This window comes from Protopterus annectens, chromosome 7.part0 (genome assembly GCF_019279795.1).
Source record: "Protopterus annectens isolate FY-2018-M chromosome 7.part0, PAN1.0, whole genome shotgun sequence".
Lineage (NCBI taxonomy): Eukaryota > Metazoa > Chordata > Ceratodontiformes > Protopteridae > Protopterus > Protopterus annectens.
In genome coordinates, this window is record NC_056739.1 from 1131531405 (window position 1) to 1131558735 (window position 27331).

Below are 27331 nucleotides of genomic sequence, written 5' to 3' on the forward strand. Positions count from 1 at the left end.
TTCCTGGTACCCAGAAAAGACAAATCATGGCGTCCAATTCTGGACTTATCCATTCTAAATACTTTCCTGGACATTCCAAAATTCAAGATGCTGACTCCAGAACAGCTACTGCCTATGCTAGGCAGGAATGCCTGGTTGGTAACTCTAGACTTAAAAGAGGCTTACCTGCATACCCCAATCAGGGAATCTTGCAGAAGATACCTCCGCTTCAAAGCAGGCTATTTGCATTGCCAGTTCTCTGCATTGCCCTTTGGCTTATCTACTGCACCCAAGGTCTTCACAAAGTGCCTGGCACCAGTAATTGCATTTTGCAGACAAAGAAACATTCAAATTTATCCATATCTGGATGATTGTCTAATTCAGACAGAGGACCAGGACACTATTCTACAACATCTGGCATTTGTAAAAAGGCTTCTAACATGCCTAGGGTACACCATAAACGAAAAGAAATCACAACTGGTACCCTCTCAAATGATTACATTCCTGGGTGCAAGCTTGAATACAACTGCCCAGATGGCTTACCTCACGCCAGACAAACAAATTCAATTGATAACATACTTCAAACAAGTAGCAACAAAAACCCAGCTATCTGCAAGATAAATTCTGCAGGCTTTGGGGTTCATGGCATCCTGCATTCTACTAATTCCATATGCAAGACTGCATATGAGGAAACCTCAGTGGTACCTAAAAAGCTTATGGAGTCAACATTGTCACAGCCTGGAAACAAGGGGGTGGGAGGGTGGCTTAATGGCTGAGGTGTTTGCCTTACAAACACAAGGTGCAGGGTTTGAGTCTCACAAGGGATAATTGGCTAGGCTTAAAATGGCTCGCAAGGGCAGTTAGCTTAGTACTAAACTATGAACTATGAACTATGATTCCTCTCATTCCTTGCCTGCAACAGGAGTTCCTTTAGTGGGCAGAGGCATGTCACCAAAATAAGGGACTATCATTCATTCTACCCCCTGCCACCCAAACCCTGACTACAGACGCATCAGACTATGCTTGGGGGGGGGCATCTGGCAGGGAGATGCATTCAGGGCGAATGGAGCCCAAATCAAATGCACCTACATATCAACCAGAAAGAAATGCTAGCTGTACAGAATGCTCTGACAGCCATCAAGGACTTTCTTCATCCAGGGCAATTACTGATAAAGATGGACAACACCATAATTATGTGGTACATAAACAAGCAGGGGGATACCCACTCCTACCCCCTTTGCAGGCTAGCCATGGCCTTGTGGAACACAACCTTGACTTACCAAATACATCTTCAAGCTCAGTTCCTGCCAGGAAAGCAAAATACTCTGGCAGATGACCTAAGCAGAAATCTTATGGACCCACACGAATGGAAACTGGATCCACAAATCTTCAGCATGTTGACACGAAAATGGGTGAGCCCAGACATAGATCTATTTGCCTCTCCCCAAAACTATCAGTTGGACAAATTCTGCACAAGAACTCATCACAAAAAAGCTTGGAAAGTGGATGCTCTATCCTTCAGCTAGAAAAATCTATCAGTCTATGCCTTTCCCCCTCTGCCTCTGCTCTCCAAGGTTTTACTAAAAGTCGGACAGGAAAAACAAAAAAATTATTCTGATTGCTCCAGACTGGCCTCACCAACACTGGTACCCACTTCTAAGGAATATGTCACACCTTCCTCCGTGGTACTTGTCTCAGCAGAACTATCAAATTCTGCACACTCAGCTCCAAACTCTGAATCTTGCAGCATGGCTAATCAACTTATTTCACCAATCACATCTCTCAGTAAACCTGTGATGGATGTCATTTTGGAGGCTAGAAGGCCTAGTACTAGAAAATCTTATGCTGATAAATGGAAAAGATTCTGTGCTTGGAACCAAGCACAAGGAATAAACACAGCAATGCCCAATATTCTTCAGATTTTGCAATATTTAACTCTACGGACCCTGGTAATTACCGCCCCATAAGCTTAACAAGTCTAGTCTGCAAAGCTATGGAGAGGATCATAATGGAGCTCATAAACAAAGATATAGGGGACTTGCAGACATTGGACCCGACCCAGTTTGGCTTTGTCAAGGGAAGATCATGCCTTTTGAACTTGGTCGACTTCTTCGAAATAGTCACCAAGGCCATTGATGAGGGAAAGGCAGTCCATACAGCCTACCTTGACCTTGCAAAGGCTTTCGACACAATACCCCACTGGGTATTGTAGAAAAACTTACCAGCTTAAATGTAAACCCATATGTCACAAGATGGGTTGCAAACTGGCTTAAGGACAGAACCCACAGGGTTAGAGTTGCTGGCGCTGTGTCAGACTCCAAGCCGGTCACAAGTGGTGTCCCACAGGGCTCGGTCCTTGGCCCCTATTGTTTGGCATCTACTTCTCAGAAGTACAGGCCAACATGGGAGGACTTTGCTGACAAAGTTTGCAGATGACTGCAAACTGGGCCATAGTGGAAAGTGCATCGGACACGGATATCCTTCAGAAGGGACTCACGGAAACAGATAGCTGGTGCCAGAGCCATGGCCTGAAGTTAAACGCCAAAAATGTATAGTCATACCCTTCGAAAAACAAGGTAACCCCAAGCTACCATATAGGTGGCAATCCACTAAGCACAGAAGAGGTTATCAGGGACCTGGGGACCCAGGTTGACAGTGGCCTTTCTTTGACACTCACATTGCTAAAGTGGTTAGAAAGACCTTCTACATTGCCCACCTGATCATGAAGGGATTCACATCCAGATCTAGTGAGGTCATTGTTCCCCTGTACTCTTCACTTGTCAGACCAATGATCGAGTACAATGCCCCATTCGGGATGTATCTCACCCGACATCTGCAGCAATTGGAGAGACCCCAAAAGTTCCTCACCAAAAGGATAAAGGGACTCCAAAATCTGTCATATGCTGCCAGATTGAAGAAACTCCAGCTCTATTCAGTCGCATACCGTCTGCTCAGAGGTGACATGTGCCTGACATACAAGGCCATGTCCAACCCGGAATTAATGGACATGCTCCACCTCAAATAATCCAAATCCACCAAAACCACTAGAGCAAGCGACTTAAACCTTAGCACGGATATAAATAGGACGTGCTGGAGGGATAGATTTATCACTCAGAGACTCCCTATGCTGTGGAATAAAATCCCGGTCCATGTGAGGCAGAGCACCTCGCTGACTCTGTTCAAGAGAAATCTAGACCTGTGGATGGGAGATCGTAGGTTTACCCCGGGAATCATCTCTGGGTCACTGCTGGACAGAGGCATAACAAACTAATGGGCACAGTATTTTTTCATATAAGGGGTGGCGTAAGCCACAATAATTTGGGCTAGGCTTATAAATGCCTTAGGGCAGATAGCCTAGTATAAACCTATGAACCTGTGAACCTATGAACCAGATGCTTCACAAGGGCCTAGCTTTTTCTTCTATAAAATCCATGCCTCTGCCATCTCGGCTTATTAGAACACAGAGCCTCCTCTCTTTTCTCATCCCCTGCTAAAGCAGTACCTCAGAGGGGCCAAAAAATTAAAACCTCCCAGGAGAGCACCGACTCCTGCATGGGACCTCAATTTTGTGCTGGAAAAACTCACCATACCTCCTTTTGTACCAGCTGCTACTGCAGACATAAAATGTCTTTCTTGGAAGACAGCCTTTCTTTTAGCAGTCACTTCAGCTAGAAGGATTTCAGAACTGTAGGTTCTCATGGCAGTGGAGCCTTTCATCATCTTTTACCCGGACAGGGAGACCCTCAGGACCAATCCTTCTTTTATGCCTAAGGTGGTATCCAGTGTGGCTCTTAACCAGACCATTCACCTGCCAACTTTTGTCCCAAATCCGCAGAACAGACGGCTAAGATTCTACTTAAACAGGACAAAATCTCTAAGGAAGTCTGAGCAACTACTGGTGGCATTTGCTGCAGGAACAGAGGGGAAGGCTATATCAAAACAGACTGTTTCAAAATGGATAAGCCAGTGTATTCGTTTCTGCTACATGCACCATGGTAAACCTGTCCCCAAGGGGATCAGATCCCATTCCACCAGGGCTGCATCTACTTCTGCAGCCTTTCTCAGAGGGGTTCCTACCAGAGACATTCTAGAAGCTGCTACTTGGAGCTCAGTTAATACGTTCACAAAACATTACCATTTACCTCTCTTTTCTAAATCCAGGTCAGGCTTTGCCACTGCTGTCCTGCAGGGCCTTATAGCTGCTCCTAATGCTGTTTATTTCCATCTTCCCATCCACAGCTTTGGGATTCTACCAAAATGTAATGACTGCAGCAGTGAAACACGAAGAACATAATACAGTTGTAGATGTTCGAGTGTATTCACTGTTGTAGTCTGGATTACCCACCTGCCAGCCCCCTTTCTTCTCTATTATTATACCTCTTCTTTCCTTCACTATGCTCAAAAGCCTTTGTGGTGTATTTGCTTTTAGTTGGAGGTAAATTTTTTGTGTTCTAAAATACATGTGTATATATATATATATATATATATATATATATATATATATATGTTTGCTCCCCATTTGGGGGGCACCTGACATCCGAGGCAAGAAAAACTGATTAAAATGGCGTTGGCTGCATGTTTTATACCCCTGACAACCTGACGTCTTGGAAGAGGAGACAGCAACCGACACAGGACCCAAGACTTTGTTATTCAGGCCGACTGAGGGCAACAAGCCAGCAGATTACCCAAATGTAATGACTGCAACAGTGAATACACTCAAACATCTACATTTATGGTAAGTGTACACAACTGTACCTCCTCATTCTACTTGCTCTCAGTTGGCCAGTGCATCCCTGGTGTACCTGCCTTGTTACACAAGACATCTCAGTCGCTTACCGCTTGCTCAGAGGTGACCTTTGCCTAACATACAAGGCCATGTCAAACCCAGATTTGATGAATATGCTTCACCTCAAAAAATCTAGATCCATCAGAGCCACAAGGGCGGGAGACTTAAACCTCGACACGGCTATTAATAGGATGTGCTGGAGAGATAGATTCATCACCCAAAGACTCCCTATGCTGTGGAACAAAATCCCAGTACATGTGAGGCAGAGCACCTCGCTGGCCTTGTTCAAGAGAAATCTTGACCTATGGATGGGAGATCGCAGATATACCCCAGGAATTACCTCAGTGTCACTGCTCGACAGAGTTACAGCAAAATAATGGGTATAGTTCCCCATACTAAAGGGGTGGCGTAAGCCACAAAACAATGGGCTAGGCTTATAAATGCCCTCGGGCAGATAGCCTAGTATGAACCTATGAACCTATGAATCTTACCACCTGAATCACAGAGCCTTCACATGACAGCTTGAGGACTTTAAGTAGGTACTTAATGGTCATGTCTGTGCTTCAGCAGTTTCATCTCGCCAGAAAGATGCTAAGAGATCTACTGGTTGACAGTTGTACATGTCTAAGTAGTCTAGATATTTCCTTTTGATGTCAAGATCATGGCATAGATCCTTTGTCAAGCTCAGTTCATCGCATGTTGTTGCACTAACCTTGTAATGCTGGTTTCAGATATTTACTAAAAGCCATCTCATCTGTCATTTCAGTTGTTTTTATATGTAACTCTTCCCATATTAACATTGCTGTGAAATAGATAACCAACGGTGTTCTTCACATGCAGCCTATAGGACACCCTTTGCTTCCTGTTTGGGACTTGAAAGTTGACCTTTTGAGGCAGTAAACACAGAACAGTTAAAATATCTTTCAGGGGAAACCTTTTTGATAAGAAGATACTTCAACCGTAATGTTTTTGGAAATGCAGGACTTAGCCCATTAGCCCAGAATGCTTCTGGGAACCAGTCTTTCCTTTAGCCTAAGTGATCCCTAAAGCCTGTTGACTGCATGGCACACAAGGGCAAAAGCCCTCACAGCAATGCATGTGACCTTGGTTTGATTATCAGCTTGGATGCTAGAGGATTTGATAAGGGCACGGTCAGAGTGAGAAGCCAGTGCTTGCTCAGACATCTGTGGGGAAGGGCAAATAGCACAGTCTGCTGTGTGATTGGCCCCTTGTACTGACAACAGACTCAGCAAGCAGCAATCAGGTTGAGATTTATGTGGCTAGCAAACTGTGCATACCACAGCAGCCACATTAAGGAGAAAGCAGAGGTGAGTACACACATCAGACAGGGAAGCAATGTGGCATGGTTGCCTAGATTATAACCCGTCATCTAGAAGGCTGTTGTGTGAAAACCATCCACCCTCAGAGTTATGTGGGGTAAAAGCAGCTAGTGTAAGAGGACAAAAGGGCAGCAGTCTGATTGGGAGAAGTTAATGGTTATCAGGAAAATAGAGGAAAGAATGACTTTCCTAAACAGGAGAGCAAAGGAGAAAAGATCTTGCTCATAATAGATGTACAGAGATGATTCAAGTGCTAAACCTGTGAGGCAGACTGATCTGGTGTTTGTATATTTTGAGTGAAAAATCAGTGGTATGTAGGATGGATGTGTCAACATCATAACAGTTCTCTGAGTAGTTAGTTATTGCCCACTGAACAGTGACTGCCACAGTAGCCATCTCCACAACTGTATCTCCACAAAGTGCTTATGAGGCTGGTACTTGGACATCCACCCACACATCTGCAAGCATTACAAGTTGTATATTCTGTTTACAGGTAGACTAGCTGTTCAGCAGGACATGCTGTAGACCACCCACCCATTCCTTGGAGATAAAGATACACATCTTGGTGCATTCTCATACATTCTGTAGTTTGTGCAGCCACAGTCTTTGTGATGGACACAGTATAACTGTGTGAGTGTACATCGCATAACACTAGATGTTTAAATAACAGGATTGTTGTAGAGAAGGCTGCCAGCCTTCTTGCAACTGGTTTCAAACATCATAGGAGTCTTTTACTACTTGTATACAGTCAGTCGTATAAGACCTACAAGACTTTTGGTGAATGCTGCGCATTTAATTGCATTGTATGTTTAACTCACTGTATGTGTGTACCCCCTGATTACATTTCGTGGTTTATTTTATATTGGAAGGTACATGGGAATGGTCTATGCACTCACATTGTTACTTTCTAATTTGGCAGTTTGCATTTCATTATAGGTAGCCAGGACTTATGCATTTGAGGCTACTTTATCCTTCTCCAAGAGCAATTTATAGTGTAGTCTTTGGGGCTGAAGAAAGAACAAATTAGAGCACATGGTACACTGTCTTTTTGTAGCCAGACTGCCTGTAATAAACATGGCTAAAAGTTGCATCTCATGCCCGTAGAGAAGCACAACTGCTGGAAGGGGTCAGGCTGAGTACTGATGTCCACCTTCAGCAAAGTCCAGTCATCTTCTTATTCACACATCTGCTGATGTTCTTCGTGTTTCACTGTTGCAGTCATCACATTTGGGTTATCTGCTTGCAGTAGCCCTCAGTCGGCCTGATTGTCAAAGTCTTAGGTCCTGCGTCGGTTGCTGTCTCATCTTCCATGACGTCAGGTAGTCAGGGGGATAAAGCATGCAGTCGATGCCATTAAATCATTCTTTCTTGTCGTGCGGTGCCCGAAGCAGAAGCAGTTCGCAAGTGCCGGTCGGCCAACTCCTGAAATTTTCATTTTCGAGTTTCAGATCCGAAGTCTTCAACTAAGCTAAGTACCCCATTGGGGATCCTTTTTCTTGCTCTAAACCGATGTCAGTAAAAGTTAACAATTGCATTTCTTGTGGAAAGCAAATACCTCATAAAGATTTTCATTCGTACCGCATTCCTTGCTTAGGCCCAGACCACGACGTACCTCACTTTCGGTTTTGTGCCTTATTCAAACCTCGTACTATTCGTTGCCGGTTCATTTATGTATCCAAATATTTTGGTACTTGGTTCAGTTATCCGGAAATGGCTTTGGTAAGCCACTCGACTACCGACATTCTGAAAAAATGCAAAGATAAAGACAGAGACAGACCGCATAGGTCCAAAGCTGCTGACGATGCTTCTCCTAAGCTAGTCGCCAGTTCGCCAATACTCAGTGAGACGCTTTTGCAGCCCATGATACCTGCTACTTCAGATTCGCAGGCCTCTACTGAGACCCATTCAGAGTCTGGTATGCCACGAGATGTTTCTTCGACTGTGGAACCTGCGGATGTCTCTACCTTGGATGGGTCCGGAGCAGCTGTGCAGGCACTGGCTTCTGAGGGTGTATTCAGGCCTACTGACTTGCATATTAAACTGACGCCATCTTCTTCTTCAAGGCTTAAAACTCGATCCATGCCTAGAAAACCGATGCCCAGACTGCATGGTCAGGCCCCTATGCCTAAAAAAACAAATGGTAAGAATGGCTGAAGACCTTATTACTCTAATCAGGGGAAGCCACCCTTCCCCCTCTAAGAGACCTAGGACTGATTTTCCTTCTGATTCTTCTGATCAGGATTCTGAAATTTCTGTTTTCCCTGATGACCAGGATTTGCCTTTATCTACTTATGAGGATTCTGATGCAGAGGACTCCATTCCCTCTGCTTCCCCTCCAGAGGATTTCTCTTTTGGTGAAACCTTGCATACACTTAGGTAACATTTCCACTGGGAAAGCCGGGATTACTCAAAGAGGCTTAGGGAATTCTTACTCCAGCCTCAACACAGGCCTTTAGCTATCCCTCCTGTACTGGATATTGTAGATGATGCCTTCTCAGAATCTAGCCCAGCCCCTGACACTTTACCTCCTGCTCCCAGAAAACCTGATAGGTATTACAGGGTACCTGACTCTCACAAGTTCGTAGGTTCATAGGTGGGTACTATGCTATCGGCCCAAGGGCCTATGTAAGCCTAGCCAGTAAGGTTCCATAGCTTATGCCACCCAAGAAAGTTATTTTCCTGTACCACTGTCGAGCAGAGACACAGAAGTGATCCTCGGGGTGTATTTCCTATTTCCCATCCACTCATCAAGATTTTTCTTAAAGAGTGCTAATGAAGAACTTTGCTTGACATAGATGGGTAGCTTGTTCCAGAGTATAGTTCCTCTTTAAAAATCCTACTGCTGATCCTGAGACCATTTCACAGGGACTCAAAGGCATTAAGGCTACTACTGCCAAAAATCATACCCCCTCTGATAGAGATTCCAGGGTGCTGGATAGATGGGGTAAGAAGGTATACACTTCTGCAACTTTGGCCACTAGGGCCTTAAACTGCCAGTTTCATATGTTAAAGTATCAGCAGCATATTACTGGATTGCTTAAACAGAAAATGGTGTTGATTCCTGACTGTGCTGAAAATAAAGAATTACAGGATTTAATGCATTCTGCTGAACAAGTTGGAAACCATACTTTGCAATGTGGTTTTGTTTCATTAGAGGCATCTTGCAGGGCTGCTGTCACTGGGTCTGTACTTAGAAGGCATGCGTGGCTTAAGGAGTAATCTTTGCCAGATCATGTTAAAGCTAAATTACTGGATGCTCCCTTAAACCAAGACTGCCTGTGTGGCAACAAAGCAGAAGAAGTGGGTACTTAAAAAGATGGAGGAAAAAGCTAAATCTATGCAAACTGTTAAAGATTTTCTGCAAGTACTGCCTCCCAGATTTAGTAGGCATTGGCCCTCTAAGAATTGGTCCTTTCCTGTCTCTTCCAGGCCTTCTCAGTCCAAACCCAGAACCAGCAGAACACCCAGGCTTCAGTCCTAAGGTACTCACAGGCCTAAGTAGTGGGGGGCTCCCACTTCCAAAGCAGGGAGTAGTAAGACTCCCCCCTATGGTAAATTGTCTCAGTGACTTAACTTTAAACCTTCTAAGCCCTGCTCAAGTGACATGTTCCTTTAGGGGAAAGATTGCCATGCATGCAAAAAATTGGGAACTCATTACCCAGGACAAATGGGTTTTAAATATAGTTTCCCAAGGATACAGATTCCACTTCCACTTCTTACCAACCCCAAATGGTTGGCAAGACCTACCCCCAAATCAGTGGGCAGAGGCTCAAAAGCAAGTTCTCCCTCTTTTAAGCATCAGCGCTATTCAACCTATCCCAGAAGAAGAATGGGGGCAAAGTTTCTACTCAAGACGTTTTCTGGTACACAGAAAAGACAATTCCTGGCGTCCTATCCTGGACCTGTCTATCTTTTTTGGTAATCCCAAAATTCAAGATGCTAACTCTTCATCAGCTGCTTCTCATGCTAGGCAAAGATGCCTGGTTGGCAACACTGGATTTAAAGGAAGCCTACCTGCACATCCCAATAAGGGAATTTTGCAGAAGATACCTACGCTTCAGAGCAGGCTACATGTACTATCAGTTCTCTGCACTGCCCTTTGGCTTATCTACTGCACCCAGGGTATTCACAAAGTGCCTAGCTCCAGTCATTGCATTTTGCAGGCAAAGAACTATTCAAATATACCCACCTGGACGATTGTCTAATTCAGGCAGAAAGCCAGGACATACTGTTAAATCATCTGGCATTTGTAAAGAAATTGCTAACGTCTCTGGGGTATACCATAAACGAAAAGAAATCACATATTGTACCCTGCCAACAAATTGTATTCCTGGGAGCAAGCTTGAATACAACTTCCCAGATGTCCTACCTCATGCCAGAGAAACAAGTTAATTTGACAGCCTACTTCAGACTACTGGCCTCAAAGACCCAGCTATCTGCAAGGAAAATACTGCATGTCCTGGGGTTCGTGGCCTTTTGCATTCTACTAATTCCATATGCAAGACTGCATATGAGGAAACTACAGTGTTATCTAAAAAGCCTATGGTGTCACCATTCTCAGGATCTAGAATCAATGATTCCTATCATACCTTGTCTACAGATAGTTCCTTTGGTGGGCAGAGGTCGGCCACCAAAACAGGGGACTGCCTTTCACTCTACCCCCTGCCGACCAAACCCTTACAACAGATGCATCAGACTATGCATGGGATGCTCATTTGGCAGGGCAGTGCATTCAGGGCAAATGGAACCCAAGTCAAATGCACCTGCATATCAATCAAAAAGAAATGTTAGCTGTACAGAATGCTCTGACAGCCTTCAAGGACCACATTCTTCCAGGACAATTATTGGTAAAGACGGACAACACCACTGATATGTGGTACATAAACAAGCAGCGGGGTACCCACTCATACCCTCTCTGCAGACTAGCCATGGCTCTGTGGAACACAGCTTTGAGCTACCAAGTGCACCTACAGGCTCATTTCCTGCCAGGAAAGCTAAATACACTGGCAGACGACCTAAGCAGAAATCTCATGGACCCACACGAGTGGAAACTCTAACCAAAGATATTCAACATGTTGAGAAACAAATGGGGGAGCCCAGAGATAGACCTGTTTGCCTCCCCCCAGAACTACCAATTGGACAAATTCTGCACAAGGACTCCCCACAAACAAGCTTGGAAAGTGGATGCCCTGCCCTTCACCTGGAAAAACCTATCAGTTTATGCCTTTCCCCCTCTGCCTCTCCTCTCCAAGGTACTACTAAAGATCAAACAAGACAAACCAAGGACAGTACTGATTGCACCAGACTGGCCATGCCAACACTGGTACCCCCTCTTGCGCAGTGTGTCACTGCTGGCACCATGGCACCTGCCTCAGACCCCTGCCCTGCTGTCCCAGCAGGAGGGCCAGATTCTGCACCCACAGCTTCAAACCCTGAACCTGGCAGCCTGGCTAATTATCTGATCTCTCCGTTACCATCCCTCAGTAAGCAAGTGATGGATGTCATTCTGGAGGCAAGGAGGCCTAGTACTAGAAAATCCTATGCTGAAAAATGGAAAAGATTCTGTTCCTGGAGCCAAACTCAGGTGATGGATGCAGTAGCGCCCAATTTACCTCAGATTCTTCAATACTTAACTGAGATGTTTCACAAGGGCCTTTCCTTTTCCTCCATCAAAATTCATGCCTCAGCCATTTCAGCTCATTACAATACAGAATACAGAACCACCCCAACTGCAGTGGTGGTGCTTCGGTAGCATTGTCGCCTCACAGTTAGACGTTGCACGTTCGATTCTCAGAGCGTCTTCTGTGTGTCAACATGCATGAATGGGCATTCCTTCATTGAAGGTTGTGCATTAGGCCCGGCAAGCCAGCACGTAAAAATCTACTGCCAATCATTAGCGGACCAGAGTTCTGCTATGGCGACCCCTAACCGGGAAAAGCCGAAAGACAATACAAAACCACCCCTCTTCTCTCATCCACTGCTGAAACAATTCCTCAGAGGGTCCAAAAACTTAAGACCACCCAGGAGAGCCCCTACTCCAGCCTGGGACCTTAACTTTGTATTGGAAAAGCTCACTCTACCTCCCTTTGAGCCAGCTGCAAATGCAGAGTTGAAATTCCTTTCTTGGAAAACAGCCTTCCTTCTAGCCATCACTTCAGCAAGAAGGTTGTCTGAATTACAGGCCCTCATGGCATTGGAGCCTTTCATCATCTTTCATATGGACAGGGTGTCCCTCAGGACCAATCCCTCCTTCATGCCCAAGGTGGTGTCCATTGTGGCCATTAATCAGTCCATTCATTTGCCAACCTTCTTTTCTAATCCACAGAACAAAGGGGAACGAATACTGCACTCCTTGGATGTGCACAGACAACTTAGATTTTACTTGGACAGGAGTAAACCTCTCAGGAAATCTGAACAGCTGCTGGCTGCATTTGCTGCAGGGGCAGAGGGGAAGGCCATTTCAAAGCAAACCATTTCTAAGTGGATAGGCCATTGCATTCATTTCTGCTATAAGCACCATGGAAAACCTACCCCACAGGGGATATGACCACATTCAACCAGGGCTGCATCTACCTCTACAGCCTTTCTCAGAGGTGTCCCTACCAGGAGCATCCTAGAAGCTGCTACCTGGAGTTCTTGTACATACCTTCACCAAGCATTACCACTTGCCAATTTTTTCTAAATCCAGAACTGGCTTTGCCACTGCAGTCTTGCAGGGCCTTATAGCTGGTCCTAATGCTGTCTAATTACCTCCTGCCATCCTTAGCTTTGGGAATTTACCCAAATGTGAGGACTGCAATAGTGAAACACGAAGAACATAGTACAGTTGTGTACACTTACCATAAATATAGATGTTCAAGTATATTTCACTGTTGTAGTCCTGGTTACCCTCCCTCCAGCCCCCTGACTTCTATTGACTATACCTCTATTCTTGTTTACTATGCTTAAAGCTTTTTGGTGTGTTTGCTTTTTTGTTGGAGGTGTAACCTTGTATATAATTGCTTCCCATTATGGGGGCACCTGACATCTGGGGCAAGAAAAACTGATGTAATGGCGTCAGCTGCATGCTTTATACCCCTGACTACCTGATGTCATGGAAGATGAGACAGCAACCGACGCAGGACCCAAGACTTTGATAATCAGGCTGACTGAGGGCTACTGCAAGAAGATAACCCAAATGTGATGACTGCAACAGTGAATACACTCGAACATCTACATTTATAGTAAGTGTACACAACTGTACTTTATGCTGACTGTACTCAAACAACCATAGTTATTTTCTTTCCACCTTCTTACCAGGTGCATTTTAATCTCTTCACTAATGTACTTCCTATGTCAGACAGCCTAAAGTTATACTTTTCAGCAGAGTTGTACAAGGAGGATATACATGGCTCATCAAAGGCCCACGCAAGTCCTTTTCTGTGCAGGTTGTAGCTTTGGTTTAATTGATTCAGGTAAACAGTATGTCCTGTATAGCTTGAAGCCAGGAATATGGAAATCCATCCATTGAATTTCTGTATTTTTTAAGGTCTTGTGTTCGTCAACCAGCCTGTTGATACTCCTTCTGCTAATGCAGACAGAGAAAACTGTGGCATCCTCTGGGCTTTTGTCAAGCTGATGTGTTGCTTTCTGATGTTGAGCGGTTGTGTGAGAAAACAGCCAGAAAGAAAGTTGGTCTGATCTGGAGTAGACCTTTTTTTCAGAAAGGTAATTTAGGTTATATCTCTGAAGGGAAAGTAGTAGCATTCTTTCTGTACTCCCTAAAGAAAGCATGCGACTGATGTAAATGTTGACTTGTCTTGCATTTTTGCAGGAGAAATATTTCTATTAATGTGCTGTTCCATTATGATCTGCTTCATCTTAACATCATGAGATGTTTTCACACCCATTTGGTGTATGTTCCATTATGATCTGCTTACTAATATCATGAGATGTTTTCATACCCATTTGGTATATGGCACTGAAGCTAGAAACAGTCTCCATGCACAAAACGCTTAGTGATCTGTCATAGCAGACACAGAAATGACACGTTTAAACTTTTTCCTCTCAAGACCCAAGCCAATTGCATTCCTCAAAACTGGTATTAAAAAATGACCATCTTAAAATACCTCACAGATGAATTATATTCAAGTCACTTGTTCTGAATTATTATACTAGAAGCATATAATAAGACATTTTTTCCTACGGTATGTAATATAGGAAGTTTGGATTTATATACATTCTTTTAGAAAGTCACTTCATATATTGTTTTCAACCGTTCATGGAAGGACATGTAGTAGTCCTTAAACAGTACAGATGGTGGCACAGATGTTGTGCATGGAGAAAATGCAGTTTTGTAAATCAGTATCTAAGTAAAGGAAATTTTATTTATTTGTTTTATTTTACATTTGTTGACCGGGAATGTCTGACTGAGAGTAAGCCCTTTTTCAGCAGAGGCCCGGAGAGAAAATCTCCAAATTAATACAAACAATTTAAGCTAAGATTATACAAACAATTTAACAATGGCTTCTTATTTGTGAGTCTTCCCTCACTGTTTTAGCTCACATTGTCTTGAGTATATCTGGATACCATTTTCAACTTGGAAGTATAATACAGAATTCAGGTCTAAAATAGAACAAAGCACAGTTATAAACGGCTATGCCAGGAGTGGAATATCAATGTTCTGCTTCTCAGAGGTGAAAGAAACAAAGAAGTAATCTCACTGGCCTCTGTATATAAGCAGGGTGGTTGGTGTGTGTGTGTGTGTGTGTGTGTGTGTGTGTGTGTGTGTGTGTGTGTGTGTGTGTGTGTGTGTGTGTGTGTGTGTGTGTGTGTGTGTGTGTGTGTGAAGGAAGATACTGACAGTGCTTGCTCTGCATGCTTAAGGAAATATTTAGGCTAATCACACTACAGGTTAAGCAGATGCATAAATATGACTGCTTCTGTAAAAATGTCATGGTACAGTACATTTCTATTAAAATGCTGAACTTGGACTTTCACTTTTTTATTTTGTTCCATTTGTAACAAAGTTTATTAAAGTCTGTTGATCTGGTAAGCTAATTTCTTCTTGGGCTTCATGTTTGGATGGCCTGGTATGTTTTGGAGTGGCAGAATATGAACAATATATTCAAATATGTTTTAGGCAGACTTGGTTAAACTTTTTTACTTACCAATTCATAGTCTTCAAGATGGTACATTACTCACTTGGATGAAGGCGGTATCATTAATGGTTAATTTTACTGAATAGACATGTTGAACACTTGATTATTTCATTTTAATGTCTATCTATCTATACTTAGAAAGATATAGGTAAGCGGCATAAGCCCAAACATGCATGAACACTTGTGTAATGTTGGTTGTACTTTACAGGCAGTAGAAGTTCTTGAAGAGTCCCATTTAACATGAACGTACAGGGTTAGAATCCAGATATTTGTATGCTGCTGTTTTTTTGGTTGGTCCTGTTTACTCTTTGATTTACAAGATAAGTTCTGCTAAACATCTTCAGCTGGTTTCAGGTGTGGCCCTGGAGCTTTAGGGTAAAAATCTTAGTGGTATTTTGACAGTGTTGTGCAGAAGAACTGTGGCTTCTTGGCTACAGCTGCACCCTTTCGCTGACAGGACACCTCCTCTGTGATGGGGAAGGAAAAGTGTTACAGAAGGCAAGATTCACTGGCATAGCTGTGGCTGGCTACTGTCATATACAATGCTGTAGTTGTGCCAGAAGATCCATTTCTACCACAGCTAGGTGCAGGGTAAACTTACATCTGTTCAGATTATTTAATATTATCCATACAAGTTGTCTGTATGAGCTGTTTCCTAGCAAACAGTACAGGAAGGCTGATAAATTGGAGATCTACCTGCATCATCCACATCCCCATATGGTGCTTTGTATATTTCCTTGGCCATTCCTTTCCTGTGTGAGGAATTTTTAAGCAAACTCTTGTTTTGTAATGTAGTGATCCCCCTAATAATTCTGGTAGGTTAGTGGTTTTCTCTGCCCTGGCATTGTAAAATGCAAATTCAAGGATGACCTTTAAATGTTACCTGCAACCCCCGTAACCCAAAAGAAAAATCTGCCCCACCGCTACTACCCACACGTTTATATCCTTCCATGAGACAAACCGTATAAGTGAGCAGGTAGGTGCACAATCATGATTCAAGATTTTGAGCTGAGTTTTTGTAGTACCATGGATGCTTGCAGTATAAATCTCTTTCTTTCCTTACAGAATGAATCTGTTTGTGGCTGTGATACAGTTGTCTTCCTTCATAGCTACAGGTCATCATCCTTGATCAGTACAGCTGCAGTCATTTTGTTTTGAATGCATTCAATTACGTGTCCACTACGGAAAGATACCGCTAACAAGTACCATCTAACTGTCAGAACAACGTACACAGCATGAGAATGCAGGGAAGCATTAGCAAGGCAGCAGTTGCATTCCACAGATCGTCCTAATCTTCCTGTCGTGACAGCTTAATAGAAACATTCTGTTGATTGTTTAAAAGTAGCTAGTATTTGGCACTGAAAGATATCTACTGCTTTGAGACTTGCATAGGCTCAGTACTCTTTTCCTTAATCAGCTTCCTGCTTTGTGCTATAATAGCCTTCCTGGAATTCTTTTCATTTATTTTCACAAAGAGTTTTACAGCATACATAAGTACCTTGAATGTTGCTCAGTTCTGTGCTTTACTGATGATACTCTTCTGGCTTCAAAAACTTGTATACATGTCCAAATTTCTTTGGCTTGTTAGTCCAAGAACACATCTGTAGTTGTATTTGTTTTGGGATTTCTTGTTTGCCTTCGTTTTGAGATTTCTTGTTTGCCTGTTTTGTAATCTCCTGAGTAATCTCTAAATATAGTTACTTCGTGTCTAGCTTCCCTATACGACCATCAAAAACTGAAATAATAAATAGATGTTATTGGACTTTTCAATATCTACTAATCCTTTAAGCAAATGGCATTTGCTTTAATTTGAATGTGAGGCAGCTTGATGTTGAGCTGCATAATATAACTGTTTTTAAGAACTTCACGTTCATGTTAGAAGTTCCCCCAACAACAGAATTTCACCGTATTTAATCAACTGTGTATAATGAAAGCCTGGATCTAAATGGCCTGAGTAGGACAAAAGATATAAACACTGATGACCTAGGGCAGCCAAACCTAAAAATTTGAATGTGGTATATTGAGCAGGACTGTTTGAGGGTTAGCTGTTGTTATGCTGTTCCTCTGTGCTCGAAACAAGCAAACATGAAAGCTGTTCCACAACTCAACCTTGTCAGAGGTTACAGCTGTGATGGAAATTGGCTGATGACTGACATCATCTTTTTCTTCCTTCAGTGTCAGGTCACTGACTCAGTGTGTGTGTTTGAGCAAGAGCTTGTGTGTCAGGTGCAGTCGTTTGGTCAGTCATTATGTGGATATAGAGTTAAGAGAAGGAGTTTTGAAATCCTTATTAGGTTGGTTGGGACGCCATATTTACCAGAACATTTATTTTTTTAAGTGTCAGGAGAACTAGTAATTGCAGCAAGAGAGAAGGACATTTTTATCCTCTCAGACCTCATTTTTACTGTCTCCACCCCCAAAGTCAAGGAGCCTGAAACCTCAGCACTGGCGCTGGGGAGGGATGTTCACTTGGAACAAAAATGGATACATATTTGCAGATGCAGCTCTCTGCATTAAGCACAGTTTCCCTTAAGAGCACACAGGGAACACAGTCAGTCTGGGGGCTGGGTCCTCTCTCTCTCTCCAGATCCTCAATAAGACTCCCTATTGGCACAGGTGTAGGGTTGAGTTCTCCGTCGAGTGTCCAAACAAAGTCCTCCAGCACCTTCTCCATGGAACCAGTGCTTCATGTCCCTGCTCCAAGCAGTTGACACACACACTCCTTGAGATTTGATTTTCAGACACACATACACACACACACACACACACACACACACACACACACACACACACACGCACACAAACACACACACACACACACACACGCACACAAACACACACCTGGGAAAGGCTAGATTTATTGTCTATGCCCCCTTCTGCGTAGACTATAAAGCAGATGTTCTTCATGTTTCACTGTTGCAGTCATCACATTTGGGTTATCCCTGCCAGGGTAGCCCTCGGCCAGCCCGAATACCAGAGGTGCAGTATTTCTGCATTGGTTGCTGTCACTTCAGGACTGACATCAGGTCACCAGTAGTATAAAGTAAGGCAGCTGATGCCATTACATCAGTCTTTCTTGCCATGGAGTGCAAAGCAGAAGCAGTTCACATGAGTGCCGGTCGGCCGCTACCTGAGTTTCGTCTTCCGAATTGAAGCTGTCCCCAGTAGTTTTGTCTGAACAGGAGTCTGAGGACTCTGATGCCTCTGAATATGAAGACCTGTAACCCCTCTCTGCTTATGAGGATTCTGATGCAGAGGATTCCATTCCTTCAGCCCCCCCCCCCCCCCGAGGACTTTTCCTTTGGGGAAACCCTTCATACCTCAAGGAAGCATTTCCAATGGGAATGTCAGGACTACCCTCAGTCTAAAAACAGACTCAGGGAATTCTTAGATCTTCCACAGCACAGACCCCTGGCCATTCCCCCCAGTCCTGGATGTTGTGGACGATGTTTTCCTGGAATCCAGTTTGACTCCTGACACCCTCCCTCTGGCACCCAGAAAACCTGACAGGTATTACAGAGTCCCTGACTCACACAACTTTCTTTACAAAAATCCTACTGCTGACCCCGAGGTAATTTCTCAAGGGCCTAAAGGAATTAAAGCAACCTCTGCTAAAAATCCCACCCCCTCAGATAGGGATTCCCAAGCACTAGACAGATGGGGTAAAAAAGTATACACCTCTGCTACTCTTGCTATCAGAGCAGTAAATTGCCAGTTCCATATGCTAAAATTTCAGCAACATACCATGGAACTCCTCAAATGAAAAGTGTCTTCTTTTCCTGCTTGTGCAGATTCCAAAGAATTACAAAAGTTAATGCATTCTGCAAGTCAAGTAACTAAGCACACCTTACACTGTGGTTTTGATGCCCTAGAAGCTTCTTGCAGGGCAGCAGTCACCGGTTCTGTCCTTAGAAGGCATGCATGGCTAAAGGAACAGCCCTTGCCAGACCATGTTAAATCTAAATTGTTGGATGCACCCTTGCAGAAAGGCAATTTATTTGGCACTAAGGCAGAGGAGGTCTTAAAAAGATGGAACAAAAAGCTAAATCTATGCAGACAGTTAAGGATTTCTTACAGGTCCAGCCACCCAGGTTCAGCAGGCATTGCCCCTCCAAGGACTTTCCCTTTCCTGCTCCCACCAGGTCAGTTCAGCCCAGACTCCATGTAAGCAGACCCCCCAGACAGCAACTACAGGGAATGCAGAGATCAAAACAGTGGAATTCCTCCACTTCAAAAACAGGGTGTTCTAAGCCACCCCCTCATGTTAAGAACTCACAATGACTCTCCTCTCCCACACCCTCCCTCTGCGCAACTTCACTTATCCCTAGGAGGAAAACTCTCCTTTCACGCAAGCACCTGGGCCACCATCACCAACTACCACTGGATCCCCAACATAGTGTCCCAGGGATGCAAATTTTCTTTCCACACTCTTCCAACCCCAAAAGGGTTCCCAGATATACCTCCAGACCAGTGGGCAGAGGTGCAAAAGCAAGTCCTTTCCCTGCTGTCTATGAGGACAATAGAGCGCGTTCCTGCAGAACAGAAAGGCCAAGGTTTCTACTCCAGACTTTTTCTGGTACCCAGAAAAGAGGGCACCTGGCGCCCCATCCTCGATCTTTCCATTCCTTTCCTCAGATTCTATCCAGACTGGACTAAATCATTCAGAAAGTCTGATCAATTGCTAGTTAGCTTTGCTGCAGGGGCAGTGGGCAAAGCCATATCCAAACAAACAATTTCCAAATGGATAGCACACTGCATCTATTTCTGTTACAAGCAACACAGAAAGCCTCCCACTAAGGGGGTCAGGACTCACTCCACCAGAGCAACCTCCACCTCTGCAGCTTTCCTTAGAGGAGTCCCCACCAGGGACATCCTGGAGGCTGCCACCTGGACATCTGTTCACACTTTCACCAAACATTACCACCTGCCTATCTTCTCCAAATCCAGGACAGGCTTTGCCACTGCAGGCTTGCAGGGCATCCTAGCCAGCCCCTATTTTCCTTGACTGTCTCCACCCTTTTCCTCAGCTTTGGGAATCAGTCCAAATGTGATGATTGCAACAGTGAAACACGAAGAACATAGTACAGTTGTATACACTTACCATAAATGTAGATGTTCGAGTGTATTCACTGTTGCAGTCCTCCCTCCATCCAACTCTTCTCTCTCTCTCTCTCTCTCTCTCTCTCTCTCTCTCTCTCCTTACAAGAGACATTTTGGGATTTACTTTCTACTGGTGGGGTTCTTCCACCATAACCTGGCTCCAACTTGGGGGCTCCTGACAGGCCAAGAAAAACTGATGTAATGGCATTGGCTGCCTGACGACCTGATGTCAGTCCTGAAGTAACAGCAACTGACGCAGAAATACTAAGCCTCTGGTATTTGGGCTGGCCGAGGGCCACCCTGGCAGGGATAACCCAAATGTTATGACTGCAACAGTGAATACACTTGACCGTCTACATTTATGGTAAGTGTGCACAACTGTACTTTACACAACCTCCAGATACTCCAAAACCAGTTACTCTAAGGCTCTTGCAAGGGTACCCAATTATACTAAGTGAAATTAATATTAATACAGATTGTAATATTGACCAAACAGCCAGTTAAAATATTGTCTAAAGAATCAGTTACAATGAAATGTAACACTAATGAAAAGTTTAAATATATTTAATAATAAATTATAAATTAACATAAAAATACTAAATATCTATTACAATAAACACCAGAGTTCCAAGTCACAGGACATATTAAAAATAACACAGATGGACAGGTTCGCACAGTTACAGAAAAAACAATGCTTAACTAATCTCACTATGTTTTCCTGACTGATCTAAAGAATTATTATTTCTTGGTTACTTACTAGAACAAGATGAAGTAGGCGAGAGGTCCTTCTTTTTCAGGTTACAAAAACAGAGTGCTCAAAGACTTCCCTGTCATCTGGTATTAAAATACCATTTTAGTGATGGATTAAAGAATGACATCACATGCATCTGATGTTCTGACTTCTGGTTCCAATGCCAGCCACCCCCCTTGGCTAGAAGCTGTCAGGATTTAGCACATATGTGTCAAAATGCACACATAGAGAGCCTTCCTAAGATCTGCTGCAGCTCCTGGAAATCATAAAACAATTTCAAACCTCCACCTTTCCAGAGAAGCAATTAGTTCACCACAAAGACAATGTAGAAAGCTTCCTAGTACAGACATTTTATCTCTGGCTGTACTGAGAACTGTAAGATACAGTCTTTATGGCCTAAGCCAGGTAATTTAATTTCAAACTATTTTCAGAGTTTGAGAGTAACCACTTCTCTTCCGGTATACCCTGTTAAAATGTATACATTTAGCCAGTTACACTACAGTATAGTGTGATATACATGTATATTTCTTTTCTGGCTGCCAGGATACACTGTTTATACATTTTTAACACAAGCAACTTTACAAATACATTTTTCAACACAAGCATCTGTACAAATCTGTTCAATATACAAATGATATGCAGTTATTTACAAAATTCCACCTAGCTGTGCTGGTATATGTTACACATCCACTGCCCTATTTCTCCTGGCATAGCTATCAGTACCTCACATCATCACATCTCTCCCCCCTTTGAAGACTCAAGCTAGTTCTTCAAGTGACCCTTGAGAAACATTGCTTAAGAAGAATGAACCTATCTTGAAATACATTAACCCATACCCTGTCTTGAGATCCCATCTGCCTTGGCATTGCTGACCCCACTACAGTGCTGCACTCTCATATCATATGCTTGCAACCCTAGGCTCCACCATAGTAACATGGCATTTTGCTGGCTGGCTCACTGTAGCCATAGATCCCCCTCAGACTCATCCTCCCTCCTACTGCAAATACTTGTCACCAAGGCCTCCTTATCATGGCAAGGTTTCATCATGTTAACATGGTACAATTTGAGCCACTGCCTAGTAGTTCTACCATGTAGTTAACATCATTGACCCTCATTACCACTTTGAAGGGTCCCTCCCATGCTGCTGAAGCTTATTGTGTCTGACAGGAATGAGAACCATAACCTGCCCCACAGCATACTCTCGGGCTTGAGCATTCCTGTCATACCAGACTTTTTTTTGCTGTTACGCTCTTCCCAGGTTCTCCTGGGCCAAGCCCATGAACTCCGTAAGCCTTGTCCTGAGGTTTAGGACATATGCTACAACTGACTCCTTGTGGGATTAACACTCACCCTCCTATTCATCATGAATCAAATTTGAAGGACCCTCACCCTATACCCATACAGCAACTCAAAGGGTGAAAACCCTGTGGATTCCTGGGGTACGTCTCTGTATGCAAACAGCAGATAGAGCAAATATTTGTCTTACTGTCTTTTAAACTGGTCTGCAAATGTCTGTAGCATGGTCTTTAGTGTAGAATTTAACCTCTCCACAAGACCCATTAGTCTGGGGATTGTAGGGGTGTTTTTTAGGTGCTTCATCCTACAGTGCTTCCCACAGACAAGCCAGCAGGTCTGACATGAAATTAGCACCTTTGTCAGTGAGTATTTCTCTTGGAAAACCTATCCTGCTGAAAATCTCATACGAAAGCATTTGCCACCTTCTCTGCCTCAATGGAGGATAAAGCCAGCACCTCAGGATGTCTAGTAGCATAATATACTACCACCACCAGGATATACTTCTTCCTTATGGAACTTAGGGTACTCAGAGGCCCCACAATGTCCATAACTACCATCTGAAATGGCTCCTCAGTCACAGGCAAAGGCATCAAATGAGCCTTGACCATGTTTCCTGCCTTGCCTACTTTTTGGCACTGCTCACAAGTCCTGCAGTACTCTTTTACATCCCTTACAATCCCAGGCCAGAAGAAATTCTGCATAATATGTCTTTTGGTACACTTTATGCCCATATGACCTGCAAAAGGAATGTCATGGGCTCGGGCTAGAAGTGTCAGATGGTAGGTTCTAGGTAGCACCAACTGCTATATAACCTCACCCTCTAGCCCTCCCTCTGGGATCCACCATCTATACAGTAACACTTTGTTCCAGTGTACAGACTGCCCTTTTCCTTAAGAATCAGGCATCTCCCTAGCTACCTACCTACCTCAAGCTTCTTGGTGTAAGGTCTGAGAGTTGAGTCTGTCTCAAGTCTATCTTTGTAACTTTTCCCAGCTGCACTTCCACAGGAAGTCTGGTATCCTCTGACAGTGGTGCTTCACTGTCATCCTGAGTACTACCACTCATCTCTGCCCTTGCAGTCACTCTAAGGGAACATTAGTACCTACCACCAACTGTGGCTCATCTTCAGTCTCACTGCTACAGGTTAGCTCCCTCCCTGAAATAGCCACCTCACCAGCCCTGGCTCCAGGTGTGAGGTCTGTCTGGGTCTCCTTCAGGCTACCAGACCCACATGGCTTTCTCCAAGACTGACTGCGTGTAACTGCATGCACACAAGATACTGCATTATCAAAATCATTCCCTATCAAGACATCTGCAAGGATATCCTCTGACATACCTACTTGCTTGCTTCCTTTTCCACCCTCCCATTCAAGGCAAACTTTGGCCAAAGGCATTTGGAATGGGGTATCTCCTAAAGCTCTGACTGGAGTGGGCCGCCCAAACAAGTACTGATCCTCTTTAACCACTGCAGGCTTCACGGTGGTTATGTCAGAGGCTGTGTCTGTCTTAGCAGTGGCTGTTTTCCATTCACTAAGATTGGAAATAAACTCTGGTGATAGTTTGGTACCCCTGTTGTCTCCAGACAACTTACCACTAGCATACTATTATTAAGTAGAGATCCCCCTTTTTCCCCCATCTCATCTGCATAGTTGCATTCTCGGTCTTCTAACCAGATTCTCATGTCCTCACGCAAAGTACTAAGGGCTTGTTCCCTCACCAAAAGGTCTGCCAGCTCTTCAAAAGTGGTGACCTGACACCCACTCACCTGCCTATGAAAATAAGTGCTTAACTCAGCAATATTATCACACGCAGTTTCATCTGCCTTGCATCTATGCTCACAAAACTTTTTTCTGTAAGCTTCAGGTGTTAACTTAAAACATTCAAGTAAACATTTCTTTACTTTATCATAATGTAAACAGTCAATGTTAGACAATTTACAAACAGCAGTGACAGCTTTACCATGGAATGAGGGGGTCAGGAACTGTACCCAGAGCCCTTGGCCAACATTATTGTGTTTATATGTTGTTGTTTGTCTTTTCGGCTTTTCCCAGTTAGGGGTCACCGCAGCAGAACTCCGGTCCGCTAATGATTGGCAGTACATTTTTTATGGTGTCGAGTTGCCAGCCCGACGTCCAACCATTAGCGTAGGCACACACATTCACGCATGTCTTTCGGTGGCCACTCGACCACGGGGAGGACATGCAGACTCCACGCAGAAGGCACTCCAGCCGTGAATTGAACAGGAGAACCTCTTGCTGTTAGGCAACAACACTACCGCTGTACCACCACGGCTAACATTATTCTGTTTAAATACTCTTTCAAATATATGAATAAAACTATCACCTTCTGTAAATTGTGGAAGAAATTTACTGGCCTTTATTGCTTCTGGGGTTCGGTTATTACATTCCTCATTAACTCCATGACCCTGGCAAACCATCAGCATCACCCCCTCATGTTGATGGTGCTTCTCATTTTCTTTAGCTTACAGACACCACAGCCTCTCATTCTCTTTGACCTCCAAACACCACAGCCTCTCTTCTTATTTTTTTCAGCCTCCAAATGCCACAGTCTCTCTGCTGATATTAATTCCAAACGTTTGGCCTCCAGTTCAAGTCTCTTTAACTCCAGACAGATTTTTAAGTCCTCTGAGGAAAAGGTGAACTGTCCTGTTTCTGAGGGCTGCAAATCCCTGGCAAGAGACTTGTTATCCTCATGGTTGCTGGTCTGAGCTGCAACCAGGGTTGAAATAATTTTCTCTTTAGTCAGGTTGGCATGCACCAGTCCTTTGGCTTCACACACCTTGGCCAAGTGATTCTTTGTCAGCTTGCCGTAATCATCTGCTGACATCTTTGCCTGCTTTCCCTGACTAAACTAAACTAACAAAAAAGGAGCCTGACTCCTTACCACTGGCACTGGAGAGGGACTTTCACTTGGAACAAAAATGGATACACCCAGTATTTTAAGATGCAGCTCTATGCATCAAATACAGTTTCCCTTATGAGCACATAGGGAGCACAGTCAGTCCAGAGGGTAGGTCCTGTCTCTCTCCGAATCCCCAGTAAGACTCTCCACTGGCACAGGTGTAGGGTTTAGTCCTCAGCCCAGTGTCCAGGCCAAGTCCTCTGGCACCCTCTCTGTGGAACGAGTGCTTTGTGTCCCTGCTTCAAGCAACTGATACACACACTCTTTGAGATTTGATTTTCACACACACACACACACACACACACACACACACACACACACACACACACCTGGGAAAGGCTGGGACAGGTTTACTAGCTATTCTTTGTGTTTTGTATCAAACATCTGTATACTACGCATTTTCTTATAAGTAAGCCAAACATGGTTAGATTGTAAGAACTGGCTCTTATAAATGGCACACAATATCTGAATCTTAATGTCTTGAAGAGACAATTATGGTACTTCAGTTTCATTACATGAATTTACTCTGATTATTATGTATTTAAAACTATATTTATTGATTTTTGATGTTATTTCTTTTTCAGAGAAGTCTTTGCCAGTCCCAAAGAAGCATGGTTTAAGCACAACTTCTGAGAGTCCTTGTATTGCAAAACCACCCCCATTAAATCCTTTGCTACCTGTTAAGAAGAGTGTGGTAGGAACCACTGTCCAGAGACCCCTTCGAGAAAGACTTACACATCTGCTCGCCCTAAGGCCATATAGAAAGGCAGAACTAATACTACGACTGGAAAGGGACAGAGTTCCTGTGAAAGACCAAGCCGAGCTGCTGTCTGTACTGGATGAGGTAAGGCTGAGTCTTTGGATCTTTTTTTGCGGTTACTTTTTTGCATGGCTACCCTGATGGAGCTGAAGGCATAGAATTTCAGATATCTGTAGTATCACCAGTTTAGTTTTTCTCATGTGTGTTTTTTTTTTTAGTATCACCATGGCAGTGGGGTTATTCATCTTCACTGTATCCTGCTGTCTATTCTGATTGCAGAAACATTTCCCATAAAAAGGTAGGGAAGTGTGGGACTGCAAATTAACAGACAGCGCTGTGTCGTCTGGCTTGTGGTAAATGAGAGTATGTACAAGTAAAACATTAAATGTAGGCAGTTAGACTTCTTACAGATTTTGCCAGTGTAAGTAACTCTTTTTTTTTCCCCAACCCCTGCCCCATACAAGCGGCATGAAGATGTTCTTCATACCACATTGCTGCAGTCCTAACACTTGGGTAGTCCGCTGTCCCAGTCGGCCCGAATACCAAAGTATAAGGCTGACGTCGGTCAAGGCGCATTAGTCTGACGTCAGGACGTCAGGGTACAAATGCGCATGACCGACGTCATTTCCTCAGTCTTTTTTGCCGCATGGTCCGATGCAGAAGCAGTTTTGCAAGTGCAGGTTGGCGTTCTGAGATTTTCCGAAGTCGGAGTTTCAGACCGAATCCAAGTTGGCTAAGTACCCCGTTGGGGAATATTTTGGTTTTTTCTTGCCTCAGTATTTTACCGGATGTCAGAAAAAGTGAATAACTGTATTTCTTGTGGGAAACAGATACCTCATAGGGATTACCATACCTTGTGTATACCTTGCTTAGGGCCTGAGCACGACGTTGTTGGCTGTCGCTCTTGTGCTAGATTCAACAAACGCACTATAAAGAGAAGATTAGATTGTGCCAGATTAGTTTTTGGGAAGCGGTGTAATTATAAAATGCCGTCGGATGCTCCGACGCCCGCTTCAAAAAGCGCAAGGACAAAACAGCAAAGCCTAGGCTGGAAGAACCGTCCGTACCGGACGTCGGTTCTTTAGAGGGCTCGGTGGAGCCAGGGGTTCAGCCAGAAATTTCTTTGGAATCCCAGGGAGAGACTTTATTACTGCAAGATGTGACCTCTCAGGAGGTAGGCCAGGCAGAAGGGGCTTCTCAGGTAGCTGTTCTTCCTTCCCTTCCTAAGGTGGTTAGGCCCTCCCCTGCTGTTTCCAA

The 27331-nt window shown here is 43.9% G+C and overlaps 1 protein-coding gene across 1 annotated transcript in view; it reads left to right on the plus strand.

The window, feature by feature from the left end:
• Positions 1-27331, plus strand: part of ELL3 (elongation factor for RNA polymerase II 3) — a 434242-nt gene that overhangs the window by 266495 nt on the left and 140416 nt on the right. The window contains exon 5 of the mRNA XM_044077709.1: positions 25899-26158. Within this exon, the coding sequence (XP_043933644.1) occupies positions 25899-26158 (260 nt within the window). The remainder of the gene's footprint in view (positions 1-25898; positions 26159-27331) is intronic.